A 17,687-nucleotide genomic window follows, 5' to 3' on the forward strand; every position below is an offset into this window, starting at 1 on the left:
TGCTTTCGCGCAAGAACAGCAGCAGTTTCTGTTAACCGCCTGCCATTATCTTCTAATTACTATTTCTATTTCTCATGCCAGTCCGCTACGATCTCAACTTTTCTTTTGCAAAGTATACCAAACCAACTGATGCAACTAATGATATGAATAGTTTCTTGGAATACATAAATGCTTTACCTCATTGAACTGAAAATAAGTGGCACGTGCATATAAGATTTTGATAACATGGTTTGAACTTTAAAAACTATCATCACCTAACTTCTCAAACATGACATTACGGTTCAGCAGAACACATCCCTTAATATTCAACAAACATGAGAGACAAACAGAAACTTGCGATGATCTAACCACTAGAATTTCAAGAAATGATATTCATAGAGTTCCTAATAATCATTCTGAATTGCATTGTCTAAATTAAAGCAACAAAACAATACAACATATAACCACTGAATACATACATGCTAGAAAAACGTATCATATGAAAAAATAATACATTCTACATGACTACAATTACCTCTGACAGATCCATGCAACCTGTACTACCTTTTCTATCTGTAGCCCCACCACTACTAAAATGCACACAAATACTGGAAACTAGCCAGCAATTTCATGCTCCCTTCAATTATTATCAATTGCTCCGCAAGAGCATTTGAGTGGTCACCAGGGGTGAAATCTCATTTTTCACTGGTTTGTATATACATGTATGCTTTATAGGAAGTAAGACAACTGTTGCTTCTTTCTTGAGCCTCCTTCCCCATATAAATCATTCCATTGTTTCAGTTCACTCATCACAGAACCATCACAAGCAAAACTGGCAGCAACCTGCATTAGAAAATTTAGCAAATACATAAGTATCTTTACAGGTCATCAAGATCATATGTAATTCCCTTCTGAATTAAGCACCATCTTATCTGAATATATAGAAATAAATCGGACAAGCAGGAAAAAAAAAAAGGAGAAAGTGCACAGTAGCAGAGTTGATAGAAACGAACAGGTGTACAGTCATAGATGGACCAGACTTGTACAATAAGATGCTCATGGACAGCTCTTTAATCTGTCAGGAAAGGATGAGAATGCAAAGTTCTAATGTTTAACCTCAAAACACAACAATTATCATCAAATGTTATTCCATAAATTTAGGATCAATAATTATTACACAAAAAAAAAGAAAAAGAAAAAGAAGAACAATGAAAAAGAAACCAATAATAAACAAGCTCAAGGGTTGCATGGCAGAAATCGATTACATATGTAACCCAGATTTAACTAAGTAGTCCATTGATGCTTTATAGTATATCCAGATTCATTTAGTTGACATGCCTCATCAGGATGCAGGTTTTATCGGAGCATCAGCATAGAAAGACACCAGTCCTGCCTATGGAAGACCAGTTCAAGACAACTCAGCAAAAGCTTGTCCATAAGGTTGTCGAAGCACACAACCAATGAGAGCGTGAGAATGTGGGCACATGCACAGACACATACGCAGCACACACACATACGCAGCACACACATGAACGTGCACAATGAGACATACAAACAAGCATACATGCATACATATGTATGCATGTATGTGTATATGTCTATGCACATATTCATTGTATATCTGGACACAACAACTTCTGCACATGAAGACTTCAGAGAGTACCAGAGAAAAATAAACTCACCTGATTCTTTGCCTGCCTTAAGTCTTCCATGTTCAACGGTCTGAGGGTTACTGTTTGTTCCCCGTCCTCTTCCCTATTTTCTGAACTCTCTGCTGAACTGTCTCCTTCCTCGGCTTTCTGCTTCTTCTCCTGAGAAAAATAAACACAATCTAAGATTTTGCCACAATTTAGCTGGGTGTAACATGCTATAAACAGGAACTCAGAGACACACACACAGAGAGAGAGAGAGAGGCTTATGGGACTTCATTATAAAGTTTACCATTTTTGATAGAACTTGGCTTTTAAGAAGGAAAAAAACCACTTGACATGTCAAGTGTAAACTTCAGAATTCAGAACAAAGTTTCATAAATTCTTCAATAAATGACAATGTTTGACAGAAGTCACAGAACTATGCTTAGAAGTGATATTTTTTTTCTTCCTGGTTCTTGAGAAAAGGAAAAAAAAAGAACAAGCATATGTTGGATTAGCCTGGGTGTCTAATATTATTGAAAACGGGATTAAATTTAAAGTGGAAAGAAATTTCATCCTCATTGGCATTTCGGAAAAAGTGGGCAACTAGACCTAGGTAATGTGCCTATTTGGATATCTTCAAACTAGCAAGCATCAGATTTTACAAAGAACAAGGGAGAAAAAAACTAAAAGATTTTCTAATTTAAATAGAATTACCTGGAAAATTTTCTTAGTCAGAAAATTTTCAAATTGAGCCGCTGGATTTGAGAAAATATTAATACAGAAGCTATTAAAAATCGTACCAGTTCCTTGAGCCTCTCTCTCTGAATTAGCTCTCGAACAGGGCGATATGCTGCGGTCACACATAGGTTCTGCTCAACAATTGCCACAAGTTAATCATCAATCACTAAGTGACACCAAATGCCATAAGAAACATACAGACCTTAAGATCGCTACCACTGTATCCTTCTGTCGTAGTTGCAATCTCCCTGTAGTCAAGTTCTTCAACCTTTTCTTTCGACAAAAGTTTCCTTAAGATTAACTCCCTGCTCTCCACTGATGGTAAACCAACCATGATTCTGTTCAAATACAGAAAATTAGAACTGGAAAAATGGGATGTTCTTCATATGTGACTATATCTACTTTACTGCAAGACATGATGCAAATATACAACCAAACAAACCTGCGCTCAAACCTCCTAATAATTGCTTCATCAAGGTCAAATGGTCTGTTTGTCGCTGCAAGAACAAGGATTCTCTCCCCAGACTTAGTTAAGAGCCCATCCCAGTGCATCATGAACTCATTCTTGATCTTCCGCATTGCCTCATGTTCTCCTACCCTAGTTCGCTGCCCAAGCATGCTATCAACCTCATCCACAAAAATGATAGTAGGGGCAACCTTAGCTGCAAGTGTAAACAAAGCTCTGACATTCTTTTCATCTTCCCCAAACCATTTTGATGTGACAGTGGACATAGAAACATTGATGAAACTTGCTCCAGCTTCATTCGCTATGGCCTTGGCTAGCATTGTCTTCCCAGTTCCGGGTGGCCCAAACAGTAGGATTCCTCTGCAAGGCTTTAGGAGGCCTCCAGTAAAGAGGTCAGGACGTCGGAGGGGAAGCATGACTAGTTCCTGAAGAGACTCTTTGACTTCATCAAGGGCACCTATGTCATTAAATGTCACCCCAATTTCACTTGCTGGGATGACCTCTTGTCTGATTCGCTTTTCAAATTCATTGTCTGGAGCAACTTCCTGGCAGATAAAAAAATAGTTAAATAAGTTTGTCAGGAAGACATCCAGCAATCATTTGCTAAAACAAGGAAGGGGAAATCATAGAGGACCTCGGTCAAAAATAGAACAGTTCTAAATGTTCACTCTCATAGACTCATAATTTATGCACAAAAAAAAAAATCACTCCACAAATAAATTTATGCATAAAAAAATGGATGAAGAATTGTATTCAAAAGTTGTTTTTGGCTGAGAGCGTATTCAAGATGGAATACATTCCTAACATTAAATCTTTCCTTCTGACTTCTTAATATAGATTCTTTATCTAGATTCTTTCTCAAGTATAAAAGAATAGACAGATAGTGGACGGACCCTCTAGTCATTAATATACAAGACAGTCCAAAAATTTATGTAACTAAAGTAATTAGTAAGGAGCAAATACATAACTTTTTTATCGATTATTTATTACATGCATAACAGAAAAACATTTAATATTGTATGCACCGGACTATGAAAACCGGATCAAAGAAAGGCAAGAAAGAATAAAATTTACAGGTGTTTTTGGTGGCAGAGATGAACCGTCAGCATCTTTTACTGCTGATGCTGGTTTCTCTGCTTCACTTTTCTTTTCAGGAGGTGAGGCTTCAGCACTTACTTCAGGTTTTGCCACAGCTGCAGCCGCACCATCTTCATCTACAGTTTCCTACATAATAATATCATCTATCAGCTAAGCACAGCACTATATTATTCACACCTTACAAGTCCGTTGTAAAGATAAGGTGTACCTTTCCTGATTCAACATTTGCTTCCAGCTTCAGAGTATCCTCACCAGAACGCCTACTTTCTTGGAATATACTCAATCCATGGGACAAACTGTTTAAAGAAACACACGGTAAGACAAAAAAGATGGAGGAGGGAGGCCAACAGAAAACTAACCACATATTCACTATATACCAACCTTTTTGAAGAAATGATGAGCTTTCCATTTCTATATTCAGGTTCCTTGTTATTCATCAAATGGTAGGAAACAGCTGACACAACAATTTCCTCTATGTAATTACTCAAAACCACTGTATCCACTAGGCAGATTGAGCCCAAATCATCACACTCAAGATCATTCTCTGCAAGTACACCTGTGATATGGTTTCTATTATCCTGAATTTGTATCATTCTCATGTCTTCCTCTAGCTGGGATTTCCAGCTAACCAAATGAGTCTCATCTTCTGGAGGCTTAATCTCTATATTGTAAGGGAACAGATTACCGACCCTTCCATCCATATCTCTGTAGTCACCATCAGATTCCAACAATCTTGAACCAAGTATCAACACTGGTCCTGGTAGCTTCTTCAACATTTTCTGAAATAAAGAATATATCCTTTGCGATCTGTACAGAAGGTTCTCAACATCCCTTATATATAGGACAACAGGATTACTTTTTGAAACTGAAACCAGAACCTGCATAGTGATCTCAAGATCAGAACCCTCCTAATAACTAGGTAATGTCAAATTTGACAAAATGCAGAAGTTTCAATATATAAAGCAATCAAAATCAAGGTTGGCTGTGTTAGTACCAAGACCCATAATGGTTGCCCGATGGTATGGTATGGTACGGTACCATGTTGTGCCATTCCAGGGGCATACTGACAAAGTGTGAGCTGGAGAGGGATGGGGGGAGAGAGAGAAAGAGAGGCCAAGACAAATGGTGGGAGGGCTGGAAGCCCTCATTGCAAATAGGGATCCCTGTTTCATTTCAAAACAGAGGCACCTTTTTCCGATTTTGCCGGCTAAGATTGAAGTTGGCAATGAATGCTAACTTCACTATTTTCGATGAGGGCTTCCAGCCCTTCGACCATCTCTATTGACCTCTCTCTCTCTCTCATCCCTCCCTCCCCCCCTCTCTACCTCCCTCCTTCCCTCTCTCTTTTCCTCTCTCTCCTTTATCGCTTCCCCCCTCCCATGCCTAATTTCTCTAATCGAGGGGTGCAACCATACAGATCCGCTCCCTATACAGTTCAGCACACCCAAACTGAGCAGTTCGGTATTCCCTGAACTAAGCAATTTGGAACGCTGATAAAATAATCATGGCACAAATTATATCTAGGATAAGAAAAGATAATACCACAGAAAATAACAAGATAGAGTAAAAGAAGTACCTTGTAAAGTGATTGTAGAAGAATCTTTTCGTCAAAAGACCAGCTGCTGGAGCGTTTGAGAGGAACTGAGAAATTAGATAAGCCATGAGAAACTGGTTGAAAGATACAATTTCCTAAGGAATTCTAAATATCATATTCCAAACACATGGCCAATAAAACAGTTAAGACAAAAGATTATGCAGGTAGTTTGTCAGTTACAGTGATGAAAGCCATCTCCATTGCATTAATTGATGTTCATTTCAAATAATACTTGCTGAATAATTTGATGAGAACAATATAATATATCTCCATCTCCTCGTTAAATCAAAAGTGTAAGCTGGGATACCAAAACAGAAGATGATGAATATGAGAAGGAGATTAACCCTCATAAAAATGCTTCCTTTCAGAGGTTATCATATCTTGCATCTTCCCAACAATAATTGCCACCACTTAATTAAGTCAAAGGCTTGGAGAGCAATATCTTACCTAGTCCCTAGAGTCATCCGATTGAACTAGATTGGGTTATCCTATATTGTTTGAGTAGCACCACATGCCTAATATTACTTTCGATCTGTTGGGACTTAAGCAAAAACAATTATAAGACCAATTCACTAAGATTGCTTAGTGAATTTCTTTTGGATACAGCTGCTCAAGCTTCTATTTTTTGTGTTAATTAGTCATTCAAGGGGCTAACTAGTCAACTCCCCTATGTGTTTTAATAGTTCCTATTACTTGTCTCCTTGATAGATTTTTTTTTCTTTCTTTCCTATGTCCCACAAGGAACCTAGTACAGATCTATAAAACAGTTGTCTCCCCAATGTACCATTGACTTAATTTGAAATAAAACTTGAAATTTTTTGCTTCTTTCTTCCATGGTGATGACTTCATTCATGAAAATGTTTTTTTTTTTTTTTTTTCAAATTCTAGATAAGAATTCCCCCATGTGCTTGTTGGTGGTTATCTGGCAAAGTTATCCTCTTCTCATTAAGTTTGATACTTCAACATCCCCTCTTTCCCTAATATTAGACCATCTAAATCATCACCTAAAGTGTAACTCCCAGCTCCTTAACATCAGCATTACATATTCTTATTTATCTTGCCCTTTGTCCACCTCCATAATTCAATTTTAAACTAAGGCCAGTTGATCTAGCAATGATCCTCATCAAAGTTCATTCAAACTGTGAATCCACAATCCCCAGCAGCACTCCAACATATCTTACACTAAAATGTCTATTAGCAAACCATCCCCATGCATCAACTAAAACATAAAAGCAAATCAAATTATGAATTTCAGCATCCCTTACAGGACATTGATTCTTATTATCATTTCTAATTATCCATTAAAACAAAAAGATATCATTCTCTGTCCTACCCCACATCAATTTCATATTAGAAGGTTGAGATGGGTTTGCAGTAGCCCAAGTGAAGCAATGATTTATAAGGGAATTCGTAAGTCTATTGCCAGGCGGCATGATAATTTCCTTAAATTACTTGCAAGAGTTACCAGCAACATGAATGAGTGAAATAAGCTGACCTATGCCTACAGTTAGTGAAGAATACCGTCCATAATTAGTAGTGGTGGGTAAGTTAGCTCAAGCAACACTTCATATTCCTACTTTATTGCATGCGACAAAGACACAAATGTCCCCATCATAAAGCAGTGTCATGTTTCTTTCAAGTTGGCATACTACTCTGTGATGATATTGGTGGTGTGTTTAAGCTGTCATTCATGAAGGCAAGGTGGAAAGCACATCCTTGCATGTCTAAGGCTGAAAGACTGTTGATGCTAATGAAAATTAGGGAGGTGCACTGAAAAAAGTCAAATTACCATCACAAGTAAGTTACAATATGGCTTTATAATAGAAGTTTGAGGTCCAAAGAAAGGAGGAAGGCATCATGCAAGCCCAGGTGACACAAGAAACTATGATATTCCAAGCAGAGGAGTAACAATCCATTTTCTCACATTTTCCTTGTAAACTAAAGAAGTCACATGCAGGTCAATCCAACTCTTAGGATACCATACAGAAATTTTAGTATCTTAAATCAAAATTTCACAAAATCATGAAGAAATTTGTTTGTGAAGAAGACTTTATCAATCAAAGGTCTGAGGAAATCTTAAGCAGCCGAGTTGAGAAGGCTTGTCCAAAGTTTCAAATTGACAGGTCTGCTTTGGATTGAAATTGTCGCTTCTCCAAACAATATGGACATTCTTAACTGTTAAATAGGCCAAGTTATTGATCTTTTCTTCTATTTCATTGCAGATGCTTTACAGAGAGTGAAGAATATAGGGTTTCAAAGACCACAGCTTGGTGGGCATTGTTTGTTTATAAAGGAAAGCTTTGTTCTTTTGCAAGAGACATTTAAATCTTCAAATCTATAGTTACCAAAGAAAAATCAAGCATATAATGAAGTAAATTGATGACTAAACAATGAGAAATAAAAATACTTAATCATGTCTGTCTTTATATGTAGACATATGTAATCATCCTATGCTGGTAAGTTGCTAGCACCAATTAACCTTGATCATTAAGCAACTAGTAATGCAAAAATAGTTCCAAACTTCACCTTAGTGCATCCAAAAATATTTGAAAGCAATGTTGACAACTTGAAAGTTTTTTAACAGGATTAGAAAACCAAAAATCATAACTGTCTCAAGTATGTAAATCAGCTTTGCTTTCATCCTAACAGCCAGAAAGATATTCTATTGTCATCATCCTTCAAATACAAAGTGCAATAACCTGGATTTATAGGAGCACACTGTGATGTAAGGCCATGCATATCAGCTGAAACTGATGCATTTTTATGGAGCTTAGTCATGTAGCTATTGCTATCTGATCCCCTGAAAATGCAAAAGGCATATACAAATAAAAACAGGTAAGTTACCCATGTGGGATGTTACTAATAACTTAGCTACCATTAAACTTTATACCTTGGTCTTAACTCTACACAGCTGTTTTGCCTATGTAATGATCCTGCAATAACTATTAGAAATTTAGAAGTTAGAGTTAATAAAAAGAAGGCAAAACATGAAGGGCAAAGTCATAATTTGACAAGATAAAAAATGAGAACTGAATACAATATGGTGAAGACAATTACAATAAATCCTTCACAATATAAAGAAACTAAGATGATGACAACCGAAGCAAAGATAATTATTTCAACTGACAACTAGCATGATAAGTGACAGAAAAACAAAAAACCTGAATACCCTTTGTGCTTTAGAAAAATGCTTAAATCTCAGAGATTAGAAATAGATTAGGAAGACATTTGTAAAAAGTAAAAACTTATAGATGAAAGATAGTAGAGATGTAAAAATACAGATAAATCCATCAAATATCTTAATCTTAGATACTTCAGATTTTCATTTCTTAGATAAAATGAGCAGAAGTCATAAAAGATCTTAATCCTCACATTAGACCAAAATAATGATAACAAAAACAAAAACAACAACAACAACAACAACAACAACAATAATAATATAATTGAATAATAAAATGCAAACGGGAAAAAGGGTCCAATAAAAAATGTTTTATGGGAAAACTTGATATAGAACTGTTTATCCTACCCACACATTTATTTGTATAGTAACATTTGTTTCTCTTTCTAGACAACTTTCTGATAGTGCATGCTAGTTACTGTAGCTACAGATTTTGCTTTGCAAGCTAGGTAACAAGGATGGGGTCCAAGAATGTTGTAGTGAGGCTGCTGTTGGTGTATCCCATAAACTGGTTCAGCATGAGATGGCCAAACACATTAAAAATCATTGTTATGTCCTTGAAGAAAGAGTTGGCAATAAAGATTTATCCATAAAGGGGAAGGATCAATTAGTGAATAAAACATAATAGACATTAATGCACTTGCATATGGAGTTTTGTGATATGGGATAGGAGAGTAGTTATTTTCATCAATTTATCTGGCTTAAGTCTGTAAGGTATGACACAAGATTTCATTATTCAGTGTAACATGCTACAATTCACATTCTCTCTTTCCTTTCATCTTTCTCTTAACCAGTAAATAAATTCTGCAATTTCACTTATATTCTTATCAAAACACACCTTCATGGATCCATTAACTTTCTATTAAGCAAGCCGCCGATTCACCCGATCCATCATCAAATCCTTTACAACATTATCAGTCTAAGCAGCACATTGAAAGTGCAAACCACCAGATTGCTGATTCACACCCACCTAATTATCTACCCTAAGGATCTTAAAAGAAATAAAATATAAACTACTGATAGAGATAAAGAATCAAAATGACAAGAAAAACAATTAATCTAATTCTTCCACTTATCACAAATATCATTCCCTTGTTAACTAGTCATCTAAGAACTCTGAGATGCCCTATTAATGTATTTACAGATATTTTTCGGATAAATCTGAGTTTATGCACTTGACATGCTTCATGAGCAACTATTACCAATGGAGTCACAGCCCCTGCAAAGACACTTTGCAAACTAAAAGTAAATTCTTCATTATTTCTCTCATTTTTGTTGGGAAAAACCTTCACTAGATTTCTACAGAGCCCACTGGTCATATCTATCGATCTGCAGTCTACTCACCAGCAGAAATACTATAAACTATTATCTCCAATATTTATTGAATAAAATATAAATAAAGCCATATGACCTCATAAACTCTACAGTCAGATCAGTAGTTGTAGGGGGAAAGGGTGGGGACTAATGTTTTCCTCCTTGAATTCTTTGGTCAAAGTTTTAGTCTAGACAGATACGGCTACTACTAAAGGTTCTCTTGAATCATATATTTATGATGTGATCAAGCTAATCATGCATTAATTCAAGCAAATAGAATGACAAGAAAAACATCAGCCTAAAGAAGACATATCATATCATGAAAGAGAAAGAAGAGAATTAAAAAAGCATTCCCTCAGCCATATGAAAACAACACAAACTCATGTACATAGGGTCCTAGGTGCATGTAATATGTATTCCTATTTCCTACATTAATACCTCTAGGTTCCTCCCTCTGTGCAAGGATCGAAAAAGATCCAAGTAAACTAGACATTCTCTCCAAAGTTGCCTCAGATACAGATCTTCTAAAAAACTGCAGAAAAATGAATGCACTAAGTGAGGATATATCATAATGAGATTAATAAGCTCTCCAAAAAAGCTTGATTCTAGAACATGTAAAATGAATGATCCTATAGCAGAGTAAATAAGTCATTACAATCTTAGAACTGTAGTAATGGCTAGGGAAATATATATGCACTAGGTACAAGAAGAAAACAAATAAGAACAATATCAGTACATGTCTTCATGTCTTTTGTCTTCTAAAGAGGAGAGGGGGATGGGGGAAGAAAAACAAATGATTGTAGAGTGATAAAAATGTTTAAGTTCCTAGATTTCTTTCCCATATCATAAAATAGATCTACTTGACTAGAAGTTGTTTGTGTAAGTTCAGAATTCTTACAGAATCTTTGTTGGAACTGCCATATTTGCTCTGAATCTGTAACCAAATGCCCAATGATAGTTTTAAAATCATAAATGCATACAAACAAAGAGAACTGTGGTTGTATCTACTGACCTTGAGTGAGAAGTCAGTCACATCTAGCAACAACAATTTGGCCTCAAAGTAATGGGCTAGTGCCTTGGCAAGCATTTGTTGGTAAAGCTCTTAAAACAAAGATCTCTAGAATTAGCAAAGCACATAAATAGGAATATGCACTTTAAGTACTTCAAGGCTAACCAAATAATGACTTTGTTGCACATGAACTACCTGCAGGGCCTGAGAGCAAAATGGCTTGACTTGCAGGAGAAAGGTTTCGAGTAAACTTGGACAAGTCTGCTTGCTTGAGGTGAACATAGGCTGCACTTGTCAGCAAAGCTCGGGTCTGTTCACTGTCATCAACATCAAGAAGGCTAAGCCATCAGAATAAACAGAGCAGAAACATTACAAAATACAAAAATTGTATTATTAAAATCTCTCTGCAGATTGAAAATGTAATCAACAGTTACCTCAGAGAACTCAGAAGTTAAGGCTCGGAATGCAAATGAAGTGAGATTAGAAATATATATCAAAGGACACAAAAAATCAAGTAATTCTTAGGTTTTGAATTTATTTTTAAAGAAAAGGCACTGGTGAAACTCTATCACATGAGCACATCACTTAATGCTAGTAGATTCATGTTCTTCTAGGCTCTATAATTGGATTTGAATTTGTTGTAAGTCGGATCAGAAGGCAAAAAAGAATAAGATATAGCCACAGCACTTAAAATATACTTGTGAATATTACAAGTTTCAATTTGCATATTGATGGTAAAAATTAAAAAAAAAAAAAGGAATGCTTCGGGTTACGGGTGAAAGTGGTATAGATAATATCCATCCAAATCCATTTTCGTATCCGAATCTATCTAGATATGAATAAAAATTTGAGCATCCGATTAATATCCATATTCATATCCATATCCATAAAAAAAAATGGATATGGATATGAATAAACAACTATTCGATCCATATCTGAATATCTGATTATATTTATAATCCTATGTAATTTTGTATAGCACTCATTAGCTTTTACAGAAAATATGCAACTGTATTAATGCGTTATTAACTTGATTTATGATCCATTTGGTAATATCTTTGATTTTGTAGTCATAAAATTTAATTATCCAACTTGCATTCGTATTTATATCCATACTTCCAATATCCTATTGTATCCGTATCCGTATGAAATAAATATGGATATAAAGTTTTACATCCAACTAATATCCATATTTGTATTTCTCAGAAAAAACAAATGTGGATATGGATATGCTGGTATACAATCTATATCCGATCTAGTTTCAATCCTACTTCAGGTGTCCTGTATTGGATTCTTTTTTTTAAAAAAAAAAAAAAGGCGAGCAAGTGTAGAGAGAATCAAAAAACAACTGGAAATTATTCTATGTTAGAGGTAATATAGAATATTCTATTCAATTTTTAAAAAAAATCAAAAGTTGACTATTGATAATTGAGGGGAAAAAAATGAAAATGAGTGTAACCATATTAGCAAGCTTCAACTCATCTTTAAGGGTTAATTGCTAAACCTTAGCCACATCTCGTCTTTCAAGTCAATATTTCAAATCCAAATTCATTCTGTCCCTATCATGATTCCCAATCAAATGAAGCTTCAACTTCTATCCAAGTCATCTTATATCTGTTCCCTCAACTCTCAGTACAGTTATATCAATTACTTTTATGGGCATGATTCTTAAGCAATCACTGATTTCAATTAAAATATATGGATCGTGCATATGATTGAATAATTGATGCCTCAGTCATTTATCCTTCCATATAACAAAGTTCAACTGCAAGCTGTAATATAGATACATGAGAAATGAGACTAACCATAGGACCTGGCGAGTGACTCCCTGTCACATACAAGCATTAACGTGAAGGCAAAAGGGGTTGTATAATGACATCGAGTGTCTAATATGAGCTCATATGTCAGGCAATGGGTCATGTTGCAACCAATACTTGGTTTCCCAAGCCAGTATATCAAGGGAGAATCACCATCATTAGCATTACCAAGAGAGAATCACGATGCTCAAAACAGAATGCTTTTTTAGCAAGCTGTTCTTTCTTTTCTATTTCTTTCCTTTTTTGGATAAGTAACTTGGTAGAAAACCACCAATTACTATCATAAGTAACTTTATGTGGATTGGCAACAGAAAAGTTACTAAGCCAGAAGCTTATGGGTTGATGGTACTAGTTATTTATGTAACAGTTAAGTTGTTTGAAGTTTGAACAAAGCTAAGTATACAAAAAGTGTCCTGAGAATTCAAAATAAGTTACTAGTTAGGAAGCAAGCTCTCGGTCTGTCCACATTACTCATTTTGTTATTATGAATAAATGATATCATCCGCTAAGTTGCAGTTCACCTTGCTTCATTTCTTTGGGTAAAAAGCTGAAAGTAGATATAGCTGAATTAGTTAACTAATTCAGACCACATCAAAATTTCAAAACTATAGCAAAACAAGGAAATTCTGATCTGAATTATTTCTCTTTATACTAAATAAAAGTTACAAAGCGGGGAGAAAGAAAGCACAGCGAAGACAAAAGACAGAGACGAAAAAAGTTGATAAAGAAGTAACATTATGAAAATTCCACTTTGAAGACTATATATAAATCCAATATGTTAGATATACTGTGTCATTTTTAAAAAACTTTCCTTCAAAACCACTTGCATTGAATTAGCAGGACTGTCACACTAAAAATAGCACCATATGAGAAAAAAATTACTTTCTGGAAAAAGAGAGAGTAGAGAGCTTGGAATCATATTAAAAATGTGCAATTTCCCACAAACAGAACATGGATCACGGGCATACTGTTCAGAGGCAAGTGAGGACTATCTTTATCAACAAATCCATCTACTTCTTTACTATGATTCATTGATGACTTTAAGATCCAGGTGTTATCTATCATTAAATTTAATATCAACTACCATACTACTACCATCAGACCCCCAGCATGATCTCAACATAACCCTCGATCCACCTCAGACTAAAGGGGTTATGAAGGGCATAAATAAGCACAAAATTCCAGCCTCATTCTGACAAAATAAATGATAAATAAATAAATGCAAAAAAAAGGCAGATATGGCTCGAGAGTGCATGAGTATAATTTAATATTCCAAATATTGCTAACTGGACTCTTGTGAAAAAGACATGGGATGAACTGTACTCACTAAATCAGAAAATATATTAATTTCGAGCACGGGAGAAAACTTTGAGACGCGGGGACAGAACTTCCGGTTCAAGATAAATTAGAGAAAAAAAAGTCACAAGAAGATTTGCAGAATACTGAAAAAAGATAGCATTTTCAAAACAGAATATTCTGAATATGATCAGAATTCAAGAACAGAAGTCATCAATACTAAGAATCCATTTTTTTTCCTCAAAATAAAAGCTAAAATCGAAAACCCTCGGGGAATCAAGAACGTTTCCTTTCCCGTGGCCCTTGTAACGCAGTTACTAGTTTAACGCCAATTAAATAATCATTAGACTGACGGAATCTTGAGGTGGAAACGAATCGAGAACGGTTCTTTCTCTCGGGGGAAAAAAAGAATCAAGAGCAGTTAAAGAAATAAAAAGAAATGAAAAGAAAAGAAAAAGATTTTACCTGAGGTAATAAGGGAACTCGTCGAAGGTAACCTTGCCCTCCCTCCCATCCACGACCATCCGCATGAGCTCCTTCTCGATGTTCTCCACCGTCACGCCGGCGGAGGAGCTCGCCGGCGCCGCCCATTTGCTGACGGTCTGGCCGGAGGCCAGCCCGAGCCCCACCCCGACGCCAATCCCCAGCCCCAGGGCCGACATGAGTATATGCTTCTGCTCCATCTTCTCCTCCCTCCGCAACGCCGATTCCTCTGGAGAAATATTGCCGTTTCTCGAGAAATCCTTCCCCCCTCTTCCCGTTCTGACATACAAATATCCGCCCAAGAACCGATCACCCCTTCCGGCTTTCGACGGATTTCGACTTCGGGGAACCGAAAAAGAAAGCGAGAGCGAGAGCGAGACGTGCGACGGGTTCTTCTTTTCTTCGTCTCGGAGGTTTTCTTGTCGGTGGTGCGGGACGTGGCGTGCTCTATATATAGGTGCGGCTCTGGTGGAATCCAAGTCTTAGAAAAGTAGCCGGAAAAGGAGGTGCGAGCTGGCAGTCGGAAAAGGAGGGAAGCGGAAAGAGAGAGAGAGAAGGGACGCAGGGAAGTCTCAAGTCGGTCGGTGGCTCCTCTTCTCCTTTCTTTACACAGTGATCTCGCCTTTTGGTTCCTGGTTTCGTTCGTTTGTTCTTTATTTATGGCTTCTTTTTGACTTAAACGGCGAACGGGACGGCGTCATTGAGAGTTGGCGTGGAATTGAGGTGTCCCCGGCGACTTTTGACGTGTTTTTGGACGCTGGCCTAAGGAACCTGGGGTACCCAGCGCTGCGGAGCGCCAGTTACTTGTTAACTCTCTCCAACGTGGCACAATTTGGATTGGTGCGAATTTTTATTCTTTTTGATGTAGTTTCCTCTCGGGTCTCGATAAGTCGGCACGCCAGCGACACGTGTACCGGGCAAGTGGGCATGACTCCATGGCCTGTTTAAAATAATTCTTAATTATTTATATTAGAAAAAGGATCAAGTATAATTTGTGGGTGGAATAGTGACTAACACGAGAGAGATTTTGGAAAATTCTCCGGAGCTAATGAAACCATGCCTCTAACCTCTGCTACGTTTATTAATACCAAATTTCTCACATCTTGTTATATACTAATTTTTTTATTTTTATAAGAATAATCTCTTGTTAATGTTCATGAATTATTAAAGGGAACCATAATTATTGTTGGATTAAAACTAAACTTGCATATTCACTTGATATAATTTAAAAAATCCTAATTATGCAGATATCATGGCAATAAAAAATTAGCTCGGCATATGTTTTTCAGAAAAAAATTAATATTTTTTGATAAAATTTGCTAGATGAGTACAAACTGGCGAACATCCCCAACTTGATCCGTCTAAATTGATAATTATTTAATAATTACCTAATATCCTAAGCATAAGTTCTGTATGCATCCATCAACAAATGCACACACATACATACATATATACATATATATATATATATATATATATATATATATATATATATATATATATATATATATGATAATAAAAAAAAAATTTCTTTTAAAACAAAAATATCATAAAATTATTTTGCGATATCTGGATAACATTTGTGACACCTATGCATGAATATGCTAGATTATTTGGGATCTGTGCATCTTAAATTTAGTTTCTTATGATAATTATTTTCTATAGATAATAAAAAAATAGTAGTATTTATACCGATCAATGATGCCCACTTAGTTTCATGTGAACAATGTTTTTACGTATAGTATTTATTGTTTTCATCTTAATTTATTCTTTTTGTTTTAAGAAAGAAAATTGCAATCAAATTTGATGTGAAGGATAAATTATGAAAATATATTATATTATTAACAAATCTTAAGAGCAAATTGCCAAGGGTGTTAAAAAAAATGGAAAATATTTTCATGTGTTTTATTTAGCCATTCCCTTTAATTTTAGTTGCTCTATTGCTTTTTGTTTTTCTCCATGAGACAAGGCTTGATGATCGAGATGTATTTTATTAATGATAAAATATATATCAAATAGTGCATGAGAGAAAGTGTTGAATAAGAAAAAATGATTGGTTAATTTGTAGTATAATAGCATATATTAAATAGTATATAGTAGAAATAAGAAATGATTCTTTACTCATATTCGTCAAATACACAACTCATGTACTAAATGATTTTTTGTTAAAGCTCAAAAATATTTCTAGACGGCCATGATACAAAATTTAAAAAATAAAAATTTGATATTTTTTTAAAATATATATATACTTAATAAATTTCTTTACTAATCTTGCTCTAATTAGATATTAGTATGATTTTAGATGAATATATGATATTAAAAAATTATTTAATTTTAAAAATTATATAATTTTAGATAATCACATAATTTTAGAGATCATATGGTAGTCCATATCAATTTATAATAATTTTTTTATTATTATAATTTTATATTATCATATATTATTTTATTTATATAAAATATCATTGAGATGTATCGAATATGATTAGAATAAAAATATAATTTATTTTACCTTTTTTATTCTCCTTCTATGGATATTTTAACATTAGTACATGTATCAGTTAAAAATTTATTCCCTTTACTTGTTACAATAATTTGGCCAAGGAGCCAGGTAGATGGAGCGACTTTAAAAAAAACAAAAAAGTTCTGGGAATCCTTAACGACTTTTTCAGTATTCGGTTTTTCATGTATAAAACCTTTACGTAGGTGTTCCAGCCTTTACATGTGGACGTTGCCTTTCGGCTGTAAAACTTTACACGTGTCAGCAGTACTGTGGCAATTGGTGGGCCACCACGTTGGTAGCCGCCGGCCAGTTCCGTAAGCTGAGTCAGCGAGGCGCGGCCCCTCGTTGCAAAGAACGGCGCTGGGCATCCAGGAGTGGTCCCTACCGAATTTACAGCTGCGACGCATCAAGTGGGTCCCACTGGTCCTGAAGAAATCCAATGGTGGTAAGACCGAGGGCGCCGCCATGGGCCCCTTTCTTTTCCGAGTCCAGGGACCGAGAAAGAGACGAGAGCGTCTTCTTTTTCTCCCTCTCACCTCTCCCGCATCAAACCAAGATCTCACTTCAAACTCTTCCAG

General features: G+C 35.7%; 1 protein-coding gene across 3 annotated transcripts; it reads right to left on the minus strand.

Annotated features, from left to right (window-relative positions):
* Positions 1-339: 339 nt before the first annotated feature.
* On the minus strand, positions 340-15,196 carry LOC140855848 (uncharacterized). 3 transcript variants are annotated; one of them, XM_073253001.1, is made up of 16 exons: positions 14,589-15,196; positions 11,206-11,327; positions 11,014-11,102; positions 10,900-10,935; positions 10,440-10,533; positions 8,400-8,451; positions 8,209-8,309; positions 5,492-5,556; positions 4,297-4,793; positions 4,124-4,211; positions 3,892-4,041; positions 2,794-3,362; positions 2,554-2,689; positions 2,414-2,482; positions 1,662-1,790; positions 340-822 (listed from the first exon to the last, which is right to left on the minus strand). In XM_073253001.1, exons 1-16 carry the CDS (start codon positions 14,804-14,806, stop codon positions 709-711), a joined length of 2,529 nt encoding a protein of 842 aa, XP_073109102.1. In that variant the 5' UTR covers positions 14,807-15,196; the 3' UTR covers positions 340-708. The 3 variants fall into 3 exon arrangements, with proteins under 3 accessions (XP_073109102.1, XP_073109103.1, XP_073109104.1); XM_073253002.1 differs by having other exon boundaries at positions 8,400-8,442; positions 14,589-15,059; XM_073253003.1 differs by having other exon boundaries at positions 3,994-4,041; positions 14,589-15,059.
* Between the last annotated feature and the right edge of the window lie 2,491 nt (positions 15,197-17,687).

This window comes from Elaeis guineensis, chromosome 2, assembly GCF_000442705.2.
Source record: "Elaeis guineensis isolate ETL-2024a chromosome 2, EG11, whole genome shotgun sequence".
NCBI classification, from domain to species: domain Eukaryota; kingdom Viridiplantae; phylum Streptophyta; class Magnoliopsida; order Arecales; family Arecaceae; genus Elaeis; species Elaeis guineensis.